The 21,820-nt window shown below is 35.5% G+C and overlaps 1 protein-coding gene across 4 annotated transcripts in view; it reads left to right on the top strand.

The window, feature by feature from the left end:
• Nucleotides 1–20,676, top strand: part of kcnip1b (Kv channel interacting protein 1 b) — a 51,400-nt gene extending 30,724 nt beyond the window's left edge. For 2 of the 4 annotated variants that reach the window (XM_067433440.1, XM_067433442.1), the window contains exons 2-8: nt 16,428–16,552; nt 17,870–17,939; nt 18,054–18,124; nt 18,288–18,395; nt 18,469–18,573; nt 19,186–19,248; nt 19,584–20,676. In XM_067433440.1, the coding sequence (XP_067289541.1) occupies nt 16,428–16,552; nt 17,870–17,939; nt 18,054–18,124; nt 18,288–18,395; nt 18,469–18,573; nt 19,186–19,248; nt 19,584–19,631 (590 nt within the window). In that variant the 3' untranslated portion in view covers nt 19,632–20,676. Of the gene's footprint in view, nt 1–857; nt 1,110–4,605; nt 4,736–16,427; nt 16,553–17,869; nt 17,940–18,053; nt 18,125–18,287; nt 18,396–18,468; nt 18,574–19,185; nt 19,249–19,583 lie in introns of those variants that run through there. The other 2 variants (XM_067433441.1, XM_067433443.1) reach the window with 2 other exon arrangements.
• The last annotated feature ends 1,144 nt before the right edge of the window (nt 20,677–21,820 follow it).

Below are 21,820 nucleotides of genomic sequence, written 5' to 3'. Positions count from 1 at the left end.
ATCAAGGATGGCTGTAAAAAATAAATCTGCATTGGTTATTTCTATTTATTATTTATTCATTTTATCACAAAATCTAACTAAGTAAGTGGGGGGAAATCAAATTATGAAATAAAAGGTTTTCTCCAAAACATGTTGGACACAATTATTGGCACCCCCTAGAATTTTTTTTTATGAGTAAAATAATTTCCAAAATAAGGGCAATATTTAAGAAGTTCCCATCAACTAAAGATGTTACAAATCTGACTTGAAAAACAGATGTGTCTAAATCGTCCTAATGCACAGTGAGGAGGAGAGAATGAGTGGAAAAAGACTCTCCAATGATCACAGCTGGAGAATTGCAGAAATTGTAGTGAGGGTTTCAAGAAAAATCCTCCTGACCTCAGCTGTAAGAGTGAGTGACAGAATTGTAATTCTTGGGTGAATTGGAGTTGTAGATGTACGGCTAGAGGTTAAACATCATTAGCACAGTATAAAAAAAATAGAGGTCAATATAACGTCCCCAAGAAAGAACAAATGTATGTGTATAAGAGCAGCAGAGTGTAAACGAAAGTCATTATGCACATTAAGTGTGAAAAAATGCAATTCCGTGTGTGTGTGTTTGTGTGTGTGGGGGTGTGTACGTGTGTGTGCAATAGAGAGAAGCATTTCATCCTCACACACTCTTCCTACTGCTTCCCATCATGCAGAGCAACAGTTCCTGACACAGAATAACAAACGGGACCCAGCAGAAACAGCAAGAGTGAAGGCAAAGAAAGATAAATAAAGGGAGAGAGAGAGAGAGAGAGAGAGAGAGAGAGAGAGAGAGAGAGAGAGAGAGAGAGAGAGAGAGAGAGAGAGAGAGAGAGAGAGAGAGAGAGAGAGAGAGAGAAATTGGTGGGAGGGGCATCAAGGAAGCAACCATATGCTTTTAGCAAGAAAATTCCAGCTTTCCTTCATTGACAAGTGAGAGAAGAGTGGAGAGGGAAACAAGAGCAAGGGTTTCAACAAAGAAAGACAGACTGGCAGACTCAACGCTTATTAGTTTGAACGCGTGTGTCTCTGCGGTGACAACATGGGAGCAGTAGTGGGCACATTGACTATGCAGACAAGACAAAGACGACCATCCAGAGGTATGTTGACAAACGAGAGATTATCCGACTTGTACTCACATAAATAATGATGCATTATTGTTAAATGGTTCTGTAATGGAGAAAGACTGAAGCACAAGGAGTTTGGAAGTATCAACAGCAGCACTAAATCAATGGCTAACTCACCCCCTCACAGGGATGAAAGAGTGCTCAAAGAACGACGGAGAACACTTATAAAAAGACATGATCTTTCCCTCCTCTTTTAGAGAGCTGAAAGAGGATGGAATAGATGTAAGGTTGAAACAGAGAAGACGTGCAGTAGAAAAGCAACACATCGCAGTCTGCTGTTTACAAAAGATGGTTTAACCTCGTCCCTCAATGATAAACATCATTGACAGTGTGTGTGGCATCTTGGTACGTGAGCGGTTGTTTTAACACTGCTCACATATCAACCCTCTTCCTGTTCACCCTGGTGTAGTTGTCATGGAGACAGCTTTCTAATGCTTGGTACAGCAGATGATGGGATGTTATGATCGACATAACAGCATTATATTATACACAAAAATACTACACACAAAGCACTGCAACTCCTCTTGATCAATTCACATGGATCACAAGTTTAATCACGATTAAACTCGAATAATGATATGCCACAGTCATTTATTCATTCAATCGATATAAATTATACATGAAATTAGAGGTCAACTGCACAGCAAATAATGAGGAATCTATTAAAACATGATCTCTGTGCTTATACATTTAAATATAAATATTCTGTATATATATGTATATATATATATATATATATATTTATTGTGTATGACAAATGTATGACAAGCTTAAAAGGAATAATTCTTCCCCCAAAATAATTTGATGATATATTTCACAATGATTTGTATGTGATTTTCCTGCTTCTGTGAAACACAAAAATAGATATTTTGTAGAATTTCCAAGCTGCTCTGTTCCATACAACTCTGCTGAGCTCCACAAATAAAAAAATAAAGTGGGACACTTTATGTTGAATACGTAGAAACACAAATTTATAACTGTAATAGCCAAAGCCTTGTGTGAAGTTTTTTGGAGGAAAGTATTAAAAAGCCTTTAAAAGGCCTTATGGACAGAGTGAACGGCAGAACAATAAATATAATTTATTTCATTATATACTTAAAGTGGTCCTATAATGACCCTTTTTATGAAATGTATCTGATGTCCCCTTAAAATACCTCATAGACAATTTTTTATAGCATTTTAAAATTGTCACTTTTTGAGGATGAGTAAAAAACGTGCCGTTTTTTTGTATGTGTCCCTTTAAATGCAAATGAGCCGCTGATCCCAGTCTCCAGAAGCTTCAGGAGCTTGTATTAGCAGCTCCAATTATGCAGACACTCACCGAAAATATCTGTAACTGTTCAACCTTTTTATGTTCAAACCAGAGTCAGACAATAATGGAAAGACTCAAAAAGAACTGACAACATGTAGAATGCAACAGTACTTTTCTGAAGTGGATTGTCAAGACATTGATTATCATGTTCTGTCATGATAATCTATAAACTGATCGTGAGTGAAATGTAAAATGCACAGAGCAAGAGAATGTACATGAAGATAGAACATGTAAAGTTTAGTTTAATTACGGTTACAACGCATGTTGTCATCTTGCTTTTTATGACATGCATTTGCATTTGTTACGTACTATATTGCAATAAATGTGAACAGACGGACAAGACAGCTTGAGCAGACTCCCAAATGTGCTCTACTAAACTTAAGGGTTAGTGATGTCATTAACCTGTAAATAAGCTTGTTGTAGTTGTTTATGCTCATTCAGCAACATTACAGACAAACTAAAGTTTAAAATTTAAAATCGTAATCAACCACCCCTTTAAAATAAACTTTTAACAGATTTCTCTAAAATGGATTTCATGTACTGATTCTCTCTGAAAATTAATTCAGAGAGAATTAATTAATTTCAAATTCACACTAATGAACTAAAAGGAAGTCAATTAATTGTAAATCCCACACAACCCATGGTGGTTTAAATGTATATGACTGGTGGTTTGAATCTGATCTGAATGAACATAATTGTCATCTTTGGGTGAATTATTCTTCAACAATCTCTTAACCTCAGTAGCCTAATGCAAAATTAAGTGAAACTGCTGCCATCTGGGAGATGGTCTTCAGTTCCCTTTACTCCAGCTAAACAGTTTCCATATGACAAATGCTTTGGGATATTAGACTCTAAGCAAACCACCATTAAAAAGATCAGTGATCCAAGACGTTTGACTGGTCTGATATGCCTTTTCTCAGCTGTATCTGAGGGGTGTGACTCTGCCCCAGTCCTAATAACAGGGGAGTTTAGATCTGCAGTAACAAGTGATTTGCACTGCCTTTACAGCAGCTGCTCATGAATATTCATCATGCTGTTTCACTATTTGCTCGCTATTTGACACTTTTCTCTGACATCTACCCTTAGATCTATTAGCTCACTGTGTGCTCCCTTGTGGTAGAATGTGGGCAGCTTGCTCTGGTTAATTACCTGTTAGAGGGATATAGTTGAGTTTGACGTCAAGGGCTGGCTCCTAAAGTCTTCTTATATGTAGCCCCATAGTGCTTTTTTCTTACAATTGGCCTGTAATGAGAAGAATGCCAGGAAAATAAAAATTAAATCAAATAAAACACTCTGCAATAAATAAATGGTTTTCATTTGGCAATCGTTGTTATAGTGTATCATATCTAGTAATATGTAAAACGATGATCTCTGCACTGTAGGTAACAACATCTCATTTTAATTTATGTCATAACTAGGGTAAAAAAAATAGCTTGGAGTTAACAAGTTTCCTAATGAGTTCAGATTCATTTAAGAGATGATCTCAGTTATAAAATCATTAAAAGAAAGACATCATGGCAAGAAGGCTTGTGCTGTTGTCGTTTTAAACTTTTTTCTATCTGTGCTAGAGGAAGCTCTCTAATTGCACTAATAGCAGATTGAATAGAGGATGTGTCTTTTAAGTTTATTTTAGTGTGTTCCTACTGCTGCTGTTTTCAGTCTTTGTTGCTGTTTTAAGCATTAAAGAGTAAGAGAGGGAAATAGATGGTGGATGAAAAGAGAGAGAGAGTTTCAGACACGCTGTGTTCTCTTCCTCTCTTCCAGCCAATTTTTTTTAATGTGCTGATGTGACGTCTCTCCTTCTCCATCTGGGGTGTAACAGTACTGATGGTTCAGTACATAGCCTACCTTGGTTTTTAAGGTCACAATTTGGTAAGGGTACAAATATTAAATATAATAATTAACACTCAAATACGCATTGTATGCTAACATGTAAACTTCACATAAGGCAGTTTTTGTCTTCTAAATCTAATTATAAAATTATATTTTACTCCATTGTTTAAATCATTTAACATACACAGAATTTAATTTCCATGACAGATTATTTTAAACATACATTAAATAATCAAGACATCAGTAACAGGTTAGGTAGAATATAATGAATAACGTCATATAGGTTAGTGCATATTTAGCGAAAGAGCTTATTTCTCCAGTGAACAAGTGGAGACACTGTCACTGACTGACTTGGGTAAATTCTAGTGACATTGTTTACAAGCTGTTTTATTGACGTCGTTCCACCGTTGAAACACTGATTAAGCGACTACAGGACATATAATACCATTTTTAGGTAAGTTGTAATGTCCTCAATATACCTGTAGGCAGCTGTTGATTCACGTTTATTCTTTCAGGAAGAGATGATCGTGTCGCGCGCCGCTTCCGCTTGAACTGCCTCACCTATAGAGACATGTCACATACCATTAAAGAGCGACAAAACGGCATTTATCGTTTTAATCTCGTGATAAAAAACTTGTCAGAATACTTAATACGTTTGTGTAGGAAATCGTATTGAAGTATGTTCCGAACATAAAACAAGCCTACTGGTAGCTTACATTCGAAGCCCTGTACGTTACCTAAACGGTTACAAACGCCTAACTTACACACCGGAAGTCCTAAATGGTTCGGTATAAAGCCGTGTACCGTTACACACCGCTACTTTCTACTGATCTCTATGTTTTTCCCCCAAACTAAAAACACATCTTTAACCCATTCTATTGTTTTGTTATTATAGCTGTCTTTTTTATTTCAATTTCAAAGTAGCCTAATGCACGATTGTAACCTATTAGCCTACATACAATGCGAAACAGCCAAACACACAAAACAGTAACATGATTAAAATAAAAAATAAAAAAATTAATAAATCTTCAACCCATTCTATCGTATGTGTATAGCTGTATTTTCTATTTCTGATTTCAATTTCCATGTAGATTATTGCCATGATTGTTTTGCATAAAATAAATTAAATCTCATAAGTAATTTAGTGCCATAATTGTTTACACACAACGTGACAGGATTAAATAATAAAATAAAATAATACTTTAAAGTTCCTAAAAGACAGGAATTATTTAATCATTAGATAATGCTCTCTCCCTTTTATATTTCTTATAGGTGTGTTTCCCTTTCTCTCATCTTCCCTTTTCAGTCACATCAGTTTGCATGTGTTAAAAAGAAGAGAGGTGATAATTGAGACTGATGAAATGAGGGGCTGCCCTGTTGAGTTCTTGCATAAGTAGAAGCTTCACATCATTCCCGCCGTGAGATATATGCATTACATTCTGGAGTTATCAGATAGGAGCTTTACATAACACATTCAGTCCAGATTCAAAATTCTCCATCACAAATGTATCTTGTTAAACTAGTCTTTCCTAATAGGCAGAAGTATTTGTTTTAAAATGTCAGAGATCTGTTAGAGAGATTAAGACTGAAGCATTTACGCCTGGCAAAGAAATGAAGAGCAAGTTGAAGGATCTGAAAATTGAGATTTGAGTTTTAAGACATAATATTACAATGGTGTTTCAAAGGGCTAGTTCCCTTTACAATAAGAATTATATCATCTTTAACTCACCTTCATGTCGTTACAAATCCTTATGTGTTTCTTTATCTGTGGAACACAAACAAAGATGTTTATAAGAATGCTGATGCTGCTCTTCAATACAGTAAAAGTAAATGGTGACCAAGCAATTTATGCACTATTAAAAGCCTTAAAGGGTTAGTTCACCTAAAAAATGAAAATTATTTCATTAATTACACACCCTCATCTCGTTCGACAGCCGTAACACCTTCGTTCATCTTCGGAACACAAATGAAGATATTTTTGTTGAAAGCTGATGGCTGAGCAAGGCTTCAGAAAGGCTTCCATTTGCATTCAGATACATTTGACATTTGTACAGGTGTTACAGGTGTCCAACGACATGAGGGTGAGTAGTTAATGAAATAATTTTCATTTTTGGGTGAACTAACCCTTTTTTTAACTTTTGAAGCAAAGATTTCATTGCTTTTACATTACTGTTTACTCGTTTCTTTATCCAAGATAGAGTAATCATGATGGAAGCAGCTAGGAAGAAAAGCTATAGAGCATCATCTTTGATGAATTTACCTCACATATAACCAGAATCATATGTCCATGCTGCTTGAACTTTCCAAAGAACTCAACAGGAAAAAACGAGACAAAATCTGACAATGCGAGTATATCATATAATACTGTTCAAAATTTAGGGTCAAAATAATATTTTTTGCATTTAATTGATCAAAAAATTGAGTTATATGTTATATTATTTAAACTTTTCTGTTTCAATATATTTTAAAATGCAATTTATTCCTGTGATGGCCAAGCTGAATTTTCAGCATCATTACTTCAGTATTCAGTGCCCTGTAAGAAATTATCCAAACTAATTTGATGCTGAAGAAACATTTTTATTATTATCAATGTTGAAATGAAAATGAACTTTTTTAGGATTCTTTGAGGAATAAAAAAGAACAGTGTTTATTTGAAATAGAAACATGTTGTAACATTATAATTGTCTTTACTGTCACTTTTGATCAATTTAATGCATCCTTGCTGAATAAAAAAAAAGAAAAGAAAAAAAAACCTTTCCTTCCAAAACTTTGGATGCCTGTAATAATCTAAAATTCATACTGCTCTGAGCAGGTCTTTAGCGGTTCATTTGTTTTCCATAAATTGTCCAAACTATAGTCTGAAATGGCTAATGGGATCATTCTTTATCTTCTTGTTCGACTGTGTTGGTACATTTTCATTATGTGTTCAGGAAAGAGGGATGGCGTTGAGAGCTGTATGCGGGAAATAAAGAATGAATAAAACTCATTAGTGACTGAGAGCTGTTACTGGCTGTGCTATAAATCACAGGGCTGATGTGGCCATATGTTGAGTAAAGAGTAAAATTGAGGTAATAGATCGTCATTGACAGTTTAAAGGTGATGTATGTAATTTTTTTTGACTGTACTAAAAGTATAAAAATACCTTTAAAAGCCTGTTGTGCTCGTGCCATGACAGATTCGCTATTTACATGGCGGATTTTGCAAGCGGAAAAACGCTTCTCCAGAGAGGAATCCTTTTATTTTTAATATTTAAAAATGTTTGTGCACTGGTTCACGTCCCTGTGTGTGTAATAAGAAGAGTGTATGCACATTGTGCACCCGCCTATAGGCACATATTAACACGCTCTTTAAATAACAATAAAAATACTGCTTTTTGTTGACCAATGGTGTCATTTTCAGCTGCCTCAAAAAAGCAATTCACCAACAATGCGCCAAACACCTCGTTTTCAGAACCGCACGACCATGGGCAACAGAAGGGCGCAAAGTCATTTGTTATTTAAGCGACGTGGTGCAGGACATGAAAATGATAACTGCGTCGGTCTGAAACGTGCATTCCTTCACGTAATGTCTGTTTTTGTTTTGGTCTGTGCGATACCCCACTCCAAGTCTGAGGAGGAGGGCACTCTCTCCCCAACTCTCTCCAATATTTTGAATTTGGACTGCAGTACCCGTTTCAACCGCTACATGAACACTCCACCCATTTGCTCTGAAGTGAGCAGTGTCTCATGCATTTGGGCGGCATTATGCAAATATCTCCACCTAGTGAAGTAGATTGTGAGTGAGAATTCGATTGAGGCGTTTTAGTCTAGATCTGCCTTCTCTTTTAGATTGAAATTGAATAAGTCATTTTGTGGGAGACTCTGAGCTTTGTAACTTGACTGATGTTGTACATGCACAAACACATAACAGTAAAGAAAAAGCAAAACATGAAAAAGCATCATATGACCCTGAAGTTTGGAGCCGTATCAAACAGAGAACTTTATATTTTGACCAACTCGATGGCACAATATGGTCCAATCCTGCACTCTTAAAAGAAATGGTTCTATTTAGAACCAGAAATGGTTCTATCACCTGCTTCATATATGGAACCCCAAAATGGTTCTATATAGAACCATGTTAAAGGGTTCATTAAAAAGAACCCTAAATGGTTCTTTGAATCCAAGTTAGATGGTTCTTTATAGAACCATTTAAGGGTTCTTTATTATTAAGTTCTTTATTATTTAATAAACCAATCCAGACAATGAAAAAAGTTAAAATTCATTAAATTTATTATTAAAAAAGCATTTTCACTTTTTAATAAACATACATAAACATTTAAAATCTGTATTAGACAAAGCATTTTCACTTTTAAATAAATATACATAAACATTTAAAATCTGTATTCTGTATTAGACAAAGCATTTTCACTTTTAAATAAACAAACATAAACATTTAAAATCTGTATATTCTGTAAACCAAGCATTTTCAATTTTAAATAAACATACATAAACATTTAAAATCTGTATTCTGTATTAGACAAAGCATTTTCACTTTTAAATAAACATACATAAACATTTAAAATCTGTATATTCTGTAAACAAAGCATTTTCACTTTTAAATAAACATACATAAACATTTAAAATTGCATCTCTGTATCTGTGTTAGACAGCTAAACTTAAAATGTTTAATTACATACAACCATTTAATATAAACTTTTTTTTAAAATTGTAATTGAACATTTTACTCTTTCAATTTAATAAACATTCACGCATTTTCAATTTTTAGTTATACCACCTTACTTATATACCCTATTCACATATATACCGTTCTTTTAAATGTCTCTGAACTGAGAAAACTAATCACAATACTAACAAAAATAACACATGAAATAGTATTATTTATACAAGTTGACTGTACATTTTTAGTTCAGGTATTGGTATTCTTGTGTCATGACGAGATCTTAGTTTAAGCATGTATTTCTGAATGAATATCATTGTGTTCTTAATGGCAAGCGGGTACTGAACATTGAAAAGAAAATAGGCTGCAAACAGGCATTCCACATGTGTCATGTCAATGTCTGCCTCTCTTATAATGTTCACGTTGTCCATTATAATGCTGACACTTTCATCCTTGAGGGGATCAGGAGAGCCGTTAAGCACTACAGTTGGTGCAGGACCTTTGGGTTCCTGTAAAACAAACAATACACCTTTTGAGTGCTTTTCACCAATTAATAGAAATAGACTTAGAATCACCCCATAATTTACTCACCAACATGGCAACCTAGACATTGTATGATGTGCTTTTTTCAGTTCAACACAATCTGAGTTATATTTAATTATAATCATTCCAAGCTTTGTAATGCCTCTGATTACTTTGAATCCCACTGGATCATTTGTTCTTGTGACTGAATCGTGACACAACATAAGGCACACGACATGCAAGAACCAACAAGACTCAAAACTATTAATGTGGAGCTGATGTGTGATTGTGCTTAGTTATTTATTTACTCCAGCAAAAAACATCCACAGGGCAACTCGTGGGCCGCATAGACTGGGTTTGTCCAGGGACGAATTTTAGCCCCAGTCCAGTCCTGCTGACTAACATGCCATTTTGCTTTAAAAGACAATTATTAACCCCTGGAGTAGTATAGATTTATTTTTTGATCAATGCACTTTTTGGGAGTTTCAAAAGTTGGGGTACTATTCAATGACATTACAAAGCTTGTGACTAAGGAAGAGATTGAGTAAATTATATGGTAAGTTTTATTGAAAATTGTTTAAAAATTCGGTGTAAGGGTGAGTAAACAGTAATATTTTTATATTTGAATGAACAGTTCCTTTATTCAAGTCAAGTCCCTCAAATGTTAATGAAACTACAGAAGACTCTATACTTACACTATCTACACAGTAGAGGAAGCTGGCGTTTTCTTTGAAAAGTGCTGGCAATAAAATGAGTGCAGCATTCCTAACAAGACCTACAAACAGATACAAGTTAGTGTATCAGGCACAGAATTCAATTAAAGGAATAGTTTATCCATAAATGAAAATTCTGTCAACATTCACTCACTCATCATTTCAAACATAAATGGCATTCTTTCTACAGCATATATATATATATATATATAAATATAAAAAAGATATTTTAAAGAATCTTGGAAACTGAAAAACACTGGTACCCATTCACTTGATTTGTATAGACACAAAACCAATGTAGGTCAATGGGCACCGACCATTTACCATCCTTCAAAATATCTTATTTTGTGTTCTGAAGACGAAAGTCATACAGATTTGAAATGACAAGAGGTAAGCAAATGATGACAGAATTAAAAATTTTGGGTAAACTATTAATTTAATACTAACTTATAGGTCAACAATTTATAGGTCCTACAACCTTTACATTGACAATGCAGACAATCCAACTTTACAATTTTTTTTTTGCAAATTTCAGAAAAATACCATCACAAAAAAAAACAAAAAAATATCGCTAAATCCTGGAGGGACTGGTAAATCATTAGTCCCTCTAGGGCAGTGGTTCTCAAACCTGTCCTGGGTACCTCTCACCACTGCCCATTTTGTATGTGTCCCTCATTACATCATTATGTGACACACCCAACTCAAGTCTTGCAGTCTCTACTAATGAGCTGATGATTTAAATCAGGTGTGTTAGATGAGGGAGACATGCAAAATGTGCACTGGTTGGGGGTGCCCAGGACAGGTTTGAGAACCACTGCTCTAGGGGTACCCGGGGGTGTGCCGGACATAGTTATGCAGGAAAAACCCTGGTGTAGTTACCTTCTGGGATTTCCTCTGCTGGTCCAAAGAGATTGGCATAGAGATTTTTTTTACTTCCTTCTTTTGCACCCCTGATGATGCTTGGGGCCATTTCATTTAGAGAGGTTTCCATGTTCTTTGCCAAGTCTGTTCCAAACCTCATTGTCATTTCATGCAGCATCTTAAATACAAAACATTGTTTACTTCAGGTGCATATATCCAAATTACACAACAAATTAGTAATCATGAACTGGAGGTTGCTTCATTAATGCTCGTGTTTCGCGCTGTGGAGGATTTTAAAAAAAAAGTGACGTGAGTGGAAGGGAGGCGGCAGCGCTAGGACAGTGCGCGTGTGTGTGTGTGTGTGTGTGAGAGAGAAAGAGCGAGAGGGAGCGGCTCGCGGCTGTTATTTCAAAAAGCGCAGCATATTTTAAACTAATCGGTTAACCGGTTTCAACCGGCTAATGAGGCTCGGTGGTCGGTCAAGAAAATGTGTAGTTTTTGCCATCACTACACCTGCTATTCAAATATTTCAATATATGGCTATATGGTGTGCCACGCGTAAAAGCCCGTTGCAGCGTCTGTGTCTGAAGTTTGTTTTGAGCGCGTATGCCACCACTCTGGCATAATTACTCTGAGAATTACCCTGATCTGAACCGCGTCTACTACCGTCTTCCTCCATGTTTGTTTATGTAACGTTATTGCAGCGTGCATGGGCATGCCGTGGCTTGAGGTGCATCTTGACGTAAAATTCTGCCGTAAACGCCTTATCGTGGCATAAGCGATAGAGCCTAATATAGAACGATAGACATTTTCTATCGTCCAGACGATATATTTCGTCATATCGCCCAGCCCTAGTTCGGGGTAAATCAAGAAAAAACTATACACTGTAGTATTAATTAAACAAAACCACATAATTGAACTAGACATGTGTGAAATTAATGTGGGGAAAAAAATACTCTGAACCCCAAGTGAATTTACACAAACACAGTTGTGCCCCGCTCTCCCCTAACTTAACGTTACACCTTTTTAACATAGGCCTGGGAAAAATACTCACCGCAAAATGAGTAACGTTAACTTGTTTGTGAAACTGCGACAAATATTCCCATATCCCTCCGTCTTCCAACGGGTTCGCTTTAATTTTTTAATCGGCGCCTAACGTTAACGGTATTGTAAAATGACCGTTAATAAACAGCGACCGCGCGCTTCACTGAAATAATAAAATCACGCTTAGTCTCGATTAGCTCGTCTCCTTCTAAACACAGCTGTCCTATTGTTATTGACATTAACATTAAAATAATTACACTGACAAGGGAATAAAGGGAGACTATAACTTAGTTCATTTAAAAAAATCAATTTAACAGGGCTTTCTGAACAAACGGCTGACGAAGCCTCTCAGTGCTAACCAGCAATACCTTTAACTTAAGTAAATATCATAAATTTTTCTTCTAGTATCACTATTTAACATTAATTTTAACAGAATATTAACTGATGGTACTACATATTCCAGTAATATGGTTTTAAAAATGTAAAACCTTAACTTACCTGATGTTTAAACGGGCAGAAATGGCGGACTCCTCAGTTTGAAAAATTACCCGTCTCTCAAGGTTCCTCTTCGCCAATCCACCAATAGGAATTCAAGCAAGGATGACACAACGCATATACGTCACTACTTGCATTTTTACGATTATTTGTTTTTTAATGCCCCCTTCAGGTTAGATTAAACCATGGTACAAAATAAATAAAACACCTGGTTAGATTATTTATTTGTCAAAATTATTCGTTAAAAAGCCAAACTATATGTAGAAAATATAAGTTTCATGCTAATGTACAAAGTTGCATTAAAAAGCTTAAATCATACATTGATTCATGCATATTAAAATTTGTTGACTCTTCTTTTTGACTACAGCAGTCATTCTCAAAAAGTTTTGTGAGTGTGTTGTGTAGGCCTATAATTATTGTGTAATCTTCAGTTTACACTTCAGTCATAAAACATGAATTATAGAACCGTTTTAATAAAAAAGGTTCTTTGCTCTCCAAGGGTTCTACATAGAACCCTTTTTTTTGTAAAAGGTTCTATTGGCCAAGTATAGAACCCTAGGGTTCTATATAGAACCTCAAGGAACCCTTTTTTTTAAGAGTGTGTGTGAAGCACAATGTTCAGACTCTTTAGGGAAATCAGTCTACGAATGGCTTTCTTATTGATCCCTCTGCACATCTAACGATCCATTTAACAAACTTAGAAAGTAATTTAACATCTCAAATTTTATGAACCTTTACATCTGTTATGTTAGCACCACCACTTTGTGAGTATACACATATCTTTGTGTGTTTGAGGACATATTGAAGGTTAATGTGTGTGTGTGTGTGTGTGTGTGTGTGTGTGTGTGTGTGTGTGTGTGTGTGTGTGTGTGTGTGTGTGTGTGTGTGTGTGTGTGTGTGTGTGTGTACAAAAAACAGAGAGAGGATCTATAAAGGGTTGGGGGATTTATAAAGCAATGCAATGGCTCTCCAGTGTTCTGTGAAAGATGAAGGTCTTCCCCCAAGCTACCCATGGCCATTTTCATTCGTTCTACTGATTTCCCCCATCACCCCATCTGCCTCTCTACCCACAACCAATCACTTCTCCAGAGCTGACACAGCAGCAGTGTCTACAGGGGGCTGTGTGCGTGCGCGTGTGTGTGTCTGAGTATCTTGAAACATGTGAGTCATCTGAGTTTCTTTCAAAGAAAGTATTTGAAGTAAAGGTGTACATTGAGGGTTTGCCCTGAGCACATTTGCTTTTGCAGAGGGAAACAACCGCTGCATCTGAAATTGAATACTTCCTTTTATAGTATGTGAAAAACAGAAAGCAACAGAGTACAAACCCGATTCCAAAAAAGTTGGGACACGGCACAAATTATGAATTTAAAAAAAAAAAAAATCAATAATTTACAAATCTCATAAACTTATAGATTTTATTCACAATAGAATATCGATAACATAAAATATTGAAAGTGAGACATTTTAAAATGTCATGCTATATATTGGCTCATTTTGGATGTATAAACTTACAAAATATTTTTGGAGAGCACTCCAAAAAATTTGGGACAGGTAGCAATAAGAGGCTGGACAAGTTAAATATACATATAAGGAACAGCTGGAGAACCAATTTGCAACTTATTAGGTCAATTGGCAGAATGACTGGGTATAAAAAGAGCCTCAGGGTGGCAGTGTCTCTCAGAAGTCAAGATGGGCAGAGGATCCCCAATTCCCCAATGCTGCAGCGAAAAATAGTGGAACAATATCAGAAAGGAGATACTCAGAGAAAAATTGCAAACTACACATTCACTCCATTGACCAACAAAAACCTTCTTGGTTTAAAAGTGACTATGTTGGAAGTGACTGATACTTCACTATTCTATTGACAACAAACAACAAAACTCTGTTGCCTGTGAAATGTGTTCAAAACTTTAGATGTTGCAATGAAGTGCAGCTTCTAAACATCGCTCAGCTACATTGCTCAAAAAATTCCCTGTGCGTTGTTTGGGCACTTTCCCATTGAGAATGGGCAATACATTTCTATCTGGATACTTTAGATCGGTCATGTCTCACCTGGTTGCCCGTTGACAGCAACATCGCTCAAAAATTTACCATGTGCATCATCACCTTAAGTTTTATGTACATGACGCATACTTTGCAGTTTCAATGTTCGGCAGGAACACACACACACACACTATGAGCAAAGTAACCTGTTACTGTAATTTCTTTATCCTGTATACAGGCTATAAGAAACGTCTTACATTTATATTAAGAAACATTAATTACACGCTGTTATCTCTTTATAGTTATACTCTCATAAAATTCTTTAAAGAGTTAATTCACCCAAAAATTAAAATTCTGTCAATAAATACTTAACCTCATGTTGTTCAACACCCATAAGACCTCTGTTCATCTTCGTAACACAAGTGAATATATTTGGCCGATTTCAAAACAAAGATTTGAACGGTTACAAATCAGTGTAAGGCCAAAGTCACGTGATTTCAGTATTCTGCCGGTTTGGCACGCGATCCGAACCATGAATCAATATGCTCATTCGTAATGATTTGAAACTTTGTTTTGAAATCAGCCCATCACTATATAAGTCGTTATTTCGGGGGTTTTCCACACAAAAACTATCTCGCTTCATAAAATTATTGTAGAGCCCCTGTAGTGAGATGGGCTTTGTAACGACGTCTTTAGTGCCCAGTTTCTGTTGAAGCCAACACGGAATTGACTTAAACTGCAATTTACCGACTGGCCACTAGGGACATGCTCCAAAAGGGAGCTGAATCTCATTAAGCCCCATGTTAAAATTCCCAATTTTACAGCAGAAAAAAAAAAACATATTTACAGCCTTGCACAAATTGTGCTTGTGAGCGTGGTTACTTTGAGTGACAGGTGGATAGCCATTTATCCTCTTTCTGTTAGTCATTGAGTCACCTAAGCTCCGCCCACATCCCGCCTCTTTGCCAATTTTCTGTTATCCGGGCATGACACGCAATGCCGCACTAGCAAGATGGCAATGGCCAGCTCATCTCTACTTTATGCTTTAGAACGGCTCGTCAGAATCCTATGGGTGACGTCATGGACACTAAGTCCATATTTTTTACAGTCTATGCTCTGTTCCAATGTTCATTAAAGCTTTCATTTTCCTCTCGTCTTTTGGATACACATTTAGTGTGGCATCACTGCTCAGTATTTTCTATAGCCTTACCATTAGTTGTAAAAAAAGATGAACAACACTACATCATTCTTTAAGATTGTAGAAAAGTGATGCCAAATATGTCTAAACATGGCAGAGCCGCCCACATTCCTGCAGATTTGGTTTGTACAGTTTACAGCAGAACAACGCACTATGTCAGTGTGAAATAAACACTTATGGAAATGTAGAAATTAAAGTTGTTGCTCCAGTCTCCTCCCTGAAAATTCAGCAAAAAGTGCCTCAGTGACTATTCGCTCAGCTTTTGATCATGACGTCACCTTTTTGTCTAACTAAAACCAAACTTATTTAAAAATGAACGCCTGAACTTAAATCAACGTGATTAAAAACGACCTAAAATGACTAAAACCAAAACTAAATAGTAATTTGATTGTTTAGTTTGTCTCACGTCCCATTCGATTATATGGAGAGGGCGGGGTTTATGAGCTATACTGCATGCACCTGCGGGCAATCAAACCGCTTTGGCTTCACTTTTCAGGACTTGTGCGGCACGCTTGAGTCTCATTTGTCTCACTTTTGTTTATCTTAAGAAATTTAAGGAACATCAGAGAGAAACTTGATACTTCTTGCCCTATGAAAGAGCAACGTCTGCGCAAGCAGTGGCCATGGCCATTTATCAGCCTGAAAGTGACATGCCGCTCTCTTTCTCTTTCTAGACAAGATAGATGATGAATTAGAGATGACAATGGTCAGCCATCGGCCGGAGGGTCTTGAGCAGCTCGAAGCGCAGACAAACTTCACCAAGCAAGAGCTACAAGTCCTTTACAGAGGCTTCAAAAATGTAAGTTGCTCTGTATTTCTCATGTTCCCTTCCCTTCGCTCCCACATCCGCACATTTATTTTTCACTAATTTCATTTGACACTTTTTCCCAAGCTTATAGTGTTTATGTAATACATCCTTATGCCTCAATATCTTTCCTTATGAATCATCGCATCTCATCTGCATATACTGTCCCTGTGGTTCTTGCCTCGTCTCATCTGTCTTTAAATCTCTGTAAACTCTTATTGTTCATCTTCGCATTATCCAGCGTGTCACTAATCACAGCGCTAGCCTCAAGCAACAGTCAGCTAGTCATATTTCACAATAGCAACATTCGCACGCTGTATTAACAGTCAGCAACACACCCACACAGCAGCTCATATTTGTTGCGTAAAAAAAAGCTTTATAACACTATTGTGTACTCTATGGCTCTGCTACTCAACCTTTTTGTTGTCCATTAATATATTGCATAACTGCATGGTTTGTGGAATAATTAATAAAAAAATCACATTTATTAATATAATAGGCTATAGGCTATATTTTTGGTAGCACTTTACTTTAGTATTCTTGTTACACATTACTTAATTAATATAAATTATTACACATAATTACATGCAACTAACCACAATACACAAAACCCTAATACATTTTTATTTATTATTTACTTAATAAAATAATAAGTTTACTGTATATAATACATTACACCATAACATTATTATATTATATTATATTATATTATATTATATTATATTATATTATATTATATTATATTATATTATATTATATTGTTTTATATTGGTTATGTTTGTTATGTTATGTTATGTTATATTGTTATATTATATTATGTTATGTTGAGTTATATTATCATATTATATATTATTTAATGAATTATTAATCAGTTATTAAATGTATAATTACACTTTAAAATGGACACATTAAAATTAAGTTTTTATATATTAAATTTAATTTAATTTAAATTATATATTCAATTATTATATATTATATTAATTCATTATATTATATTGTATTATTATTTAATTAATTATTACTCAGTACTTAAAGGTATAATTACAGTGTAACATGGACACCTTAAAATGAAGTGTAAAATTCTTTAAAGAAAATATTTTTATATTTATTTATATATATATATATATATATATATATATATATATATATAAAATTAGTATTATATTATATTATATTATATTATATTATATTATATTATATTATATTATATTATATTATATTATATTATATTATATTATCTATTTGCATGCAGAAATCAGTCTGAACTGAAGCCAATAATATGAGGTGTTTTGTTGTTTTTTTGGCCCTCAGGAGTGTCCGAGTGGAGTGGTGAATGAAGAGACATTTAAACACATTTATGCACAGTTTTTTCCACATGGAGGTACTTCATGTAAAATCATTTCATGCTTCTTATGATATGATACATTATATGATGATTATATGACATTTCAGGGAATACTAAGTGTCTAATGTTTTCATCTGTCGTCACTACCAGATGCTAGCACGTATGCACATTATCTCTTCAATGCGTTTGACACCAGAAATAATGGATCCATAAAGTTTGAGGTATGAAGACTTGTTGCTTGTGTGCAGTCTTGGCACAGCATGAAAATATACTGTAGCTATGTTTTAATGACATTGCGCATAGGATTTATTTTCTCTCTCTCTCTCTCTCTCTCTCTCTCTCTCTCTCTCTCTCTCTCTCTCTCTCTCTCTCTCTCTCTTTCAGGACTTTGTGATGGGACTATCTACTCTACTGCGGGGGACAGTCAGAGATAAACTAGAATGGACATTTTATCTCTATGACATTAACAGAGATGGATTTATTAATAAGGAGGTATGTCCTAATTTAAAAGGCAGACATAATTATCACAATTTAGTAACAAACTCAATATTCATGTCCCTCCTAGGAAATGACAGAGATAGTGAGGGCCATCTATGACATGATGGGGAAGTACACGTATCCAGCTTTAAAAGGGGATGTACCAAAGCAGCATGTGGACGCCTTCTTTGAGGTCAGTAATAAGTCATTATTCAGTGAATCTTTCAAAAACATTCAGGTCATATTTTGCAATAAATTGGGAAATAAAGAAATATAATATACATATACTGTATTGTGGCTAAAAATGATGTCCAACCTAGGAAAATGGACATCATTATCCTTTATTTTAAATAATATAACATTTGTTAAAGCATATAAGCATTATTTCTGCGATGCAAAGCTCAATTTTCAGCATCATTACTCCAGTCTTCAGTGTCACATCCTTCAGAAATCATTCTAATATGATGATTTGCTGCTCAAGAAACATTTATGATTATTTTAAATGTTGAAAACAGTTGAATAGAAAGTTCAAAAGAAAAGTATTTCTCTGAAAAAGAATGCTTTTTCCACATTATACTTACATTCAAAAGTTTTGGGTCAGTGAGAATACTTTATTTATTTTTTCGGGGAAATAACTTAAATACCTTTATTATTAATTAATTAAAAAAAAAAAATTTTGGGGGGGGGGGGGTTGAAACATATACAGTGTCATATTAGTATATTACAGTTATAGTGAAATTTTCCCATTACAATTCCCGATGTGTGGAAAAATTACACATACACAAACATTTTCTCTCTCCAACAGAAAATGGACAAAAACAAAGATGGAGTTGTAACATTGGAGGAGTTTGTCCTTGCCTGTCAGGAGGTATGTTCACATTACCTTTCTTAATGATTTGATCAGTTTTACTTAAATCTGCCTTAGTCTTATGGTGAATTCAGAACTATTTTACAGAGGCTGGTTGTTTGTTTCAGTAATATCTGTCAAGTAGAGTGGTATTTTTATGCATGGTATTTTTTTTATTTTTGAAATGTCCTTCACATGGAAAAAAAATTACATGAAAAAAGCCACATTTGTAAAAAGTGACAGAAGAATCATCTGGATGTTTATGCAATGTGATCCGGTTTCACTGAAAAGATTATGCTGCCTCGGTGTGGTCAAACAGATGAACTACATCTAAAAGCTTCTCTTTTTCTCACCAGGATGAAAATATGATGAGATCCATGCAACTCTTCGAAAATGTGATGTAATATCAACCACAAGAAGAAAAGAGCAAATCAGAGAGTGCGGAAAGGAAAGCAAGAGGGATTTTATGTTTAAATTTGTTATGTTTTACTGGACTGAGTTCTGGGGGGTATTATTATGGCCCGAGGAAAGAGAGTTTTTACTAGGGTTTATTTTTCTCTCTCTTTTCAAACCTTGTAACCTATTTAATGTTGTCTTTTGCTGGTGTTTTGGGAAACTATCAGCCCAGAATCAATCTTGATCCAGCCACGGAAGACTGAATATGTTTGAAAGGCATTGTGTGATGCCTGACTACTGGATGGTGGTGATCAACCCCTTCTTCCCTGTGAAAAAGAACGACTGTCTCAAACTTTTTTCGTTTGCTTGACCCTAGAGCTCAGGACTCTTGGTCTGGAACTGCAAATACAGCCTCCTTTGGTTGCTTTCTTGCCAAAAGAGCTTGCATGATAAAAACCAGCAGATATGTTGCTTATGAGTTGCTTGAAAGTAATCTTGGCCTTCAAAATATCTAATTTTATGGTTTGTCTATGATATAGGGTTTGGGAAATACTTACTAGGATGTCGATTTTGTGTCTTGTGTTGTCAGCGTTGTTTGTTAGTAATTGCTGTTTCGAGTCCGCGCGCTCATGTCTATCTGTCTCTGTACTTTCCAAGCCATTTTTGCCCACCGGATCACAGTGAATAAGGTGGGACGGAAGTTAAAAGTGTTTGTGTCTACGTATAGGAGTGTGTGAGGAGTACTACAAAATCACAACTGACAATCTAGTCGATGGATACCCTGCTGTCGCCCAATACCTTCAGTAAGGACAAAACGGTATTTAAGAGTAGAGAACAAAAATCCTGATAAAGGACATAAAATAAAGGGAAAAAATATTTATATAGAAGTCAAGTGGTCAGGTTGAGTTATACGAAATATAAGCTATGTATATAATTGCAAATATGAAGAAGTGTCCAGTGATGCAAATACAAACTGTGAAAACGAAATATCAAAAATAAGCTGTGCAATTTAAATCTCAGTCAAAACTGATTAAAAATGTTTGTGGAATAACATTCAACTGTGTTTATTATTATGATACTCTAAAAATGTTGGGTTATTTTTTTTACTTAAAGGTATAGTTCACCCAAAAATGAAAATTACCCCATGATTTACTGACATTCTAATGACATTCTTCTTTCGGACGAGTACATTTCGAGATATATTGAATAATGTCCTGGCTCTTCCGAGCTTTATAATGGCAGTGAATGGAGGATGAGATTTTGAAGCCCAAAAAAGTGTATCCATCCATCACAAAAGTAATCCATATAACACTCTCCAGGAGTTAGTAAAGGCCTTCTGAAATTTAAGGGGTACTTCAGCGCTGGGAAGATGGATCTGTATTTAAACTGGGTCATTAATGTAGTAGAAATGTTAAATTATTTTTGAATTTGGTGCCTTGTAGACTGAGAAAGAGAAAAGAAAATGATTTTTTGTCTCATGGGGATGAAAGATAACTATTCCCAGAATGCTTCGCGCTTTGGCACTCAATCACTGTGACTGGATCCCTTTCCCACCGCGTTAATTTTCATAAAATCTGTTCAGTTAGAAAACAGACACTACAATTAAAAACTGAACATGTCTGTTCAATATAATGTGTGAGTCGGCGCGCGAGTGTCACAGCACAAACGCAGCAGGAGTCAGATTACATTCACCATCATGAATGAGCTAAATGAGCTCTCGTGATGATGAGAGCTGAGGTAATCGTGACCGTGCTCGCGGCATACATTCACAGCGCGTGTTCAGTCATGCATTTTTCAGTTCATGCCTTTGGAAGCTTAACTTTCAAAGGAATTAATTTGAGAAGTTGAAACACTTACTTTGCTCCAAATAGCTCCTTTTACATGAATGCCTGCAGCTGCGAGCTGAGCTGTGCGTGAGATCCCACCACCCATGTGCGGGTTGAAAACTTGGAAATAGCTCCCTCTGCTGGCTGTAGGTTTTAGCCTTTAGCCTAAAATTCCTCCGATGACGCAAATTGATGCTATCTGCATCATCGGAGGAATTTTTCCAGAAATAAAATGCATAAATCTCTTGTCTCTGGATATGGGGGGGGGGGGGGGTAATCATTTGAATATACTGCAGGGTTTTCTTCATCTAATGGTGCATTTCGAAGATATTATCAAGTAGGATATATAAAGTCTCATTAAAGATTCCACA

Source organism: Pseudorasbora parva, chromosome 23 (assembly GCF_024679245.1).
Source record: "Pseudorasbora parva isolate DD20220531a chromosome 23, ASM2467924v1, whole genome shotgun sequence".
NCBI classification, from domain to species: Eukaryota; Metazoa; Chordata; class Actinopteri; order Cypriniformes; family Gobionidae; genus Pseudorasbora; species Pseudorasbora parva.
Note: the sequence above shows the minus strand (reverse complement) of the source record. Positions and strands in the feature narration are given on the sequence as shown.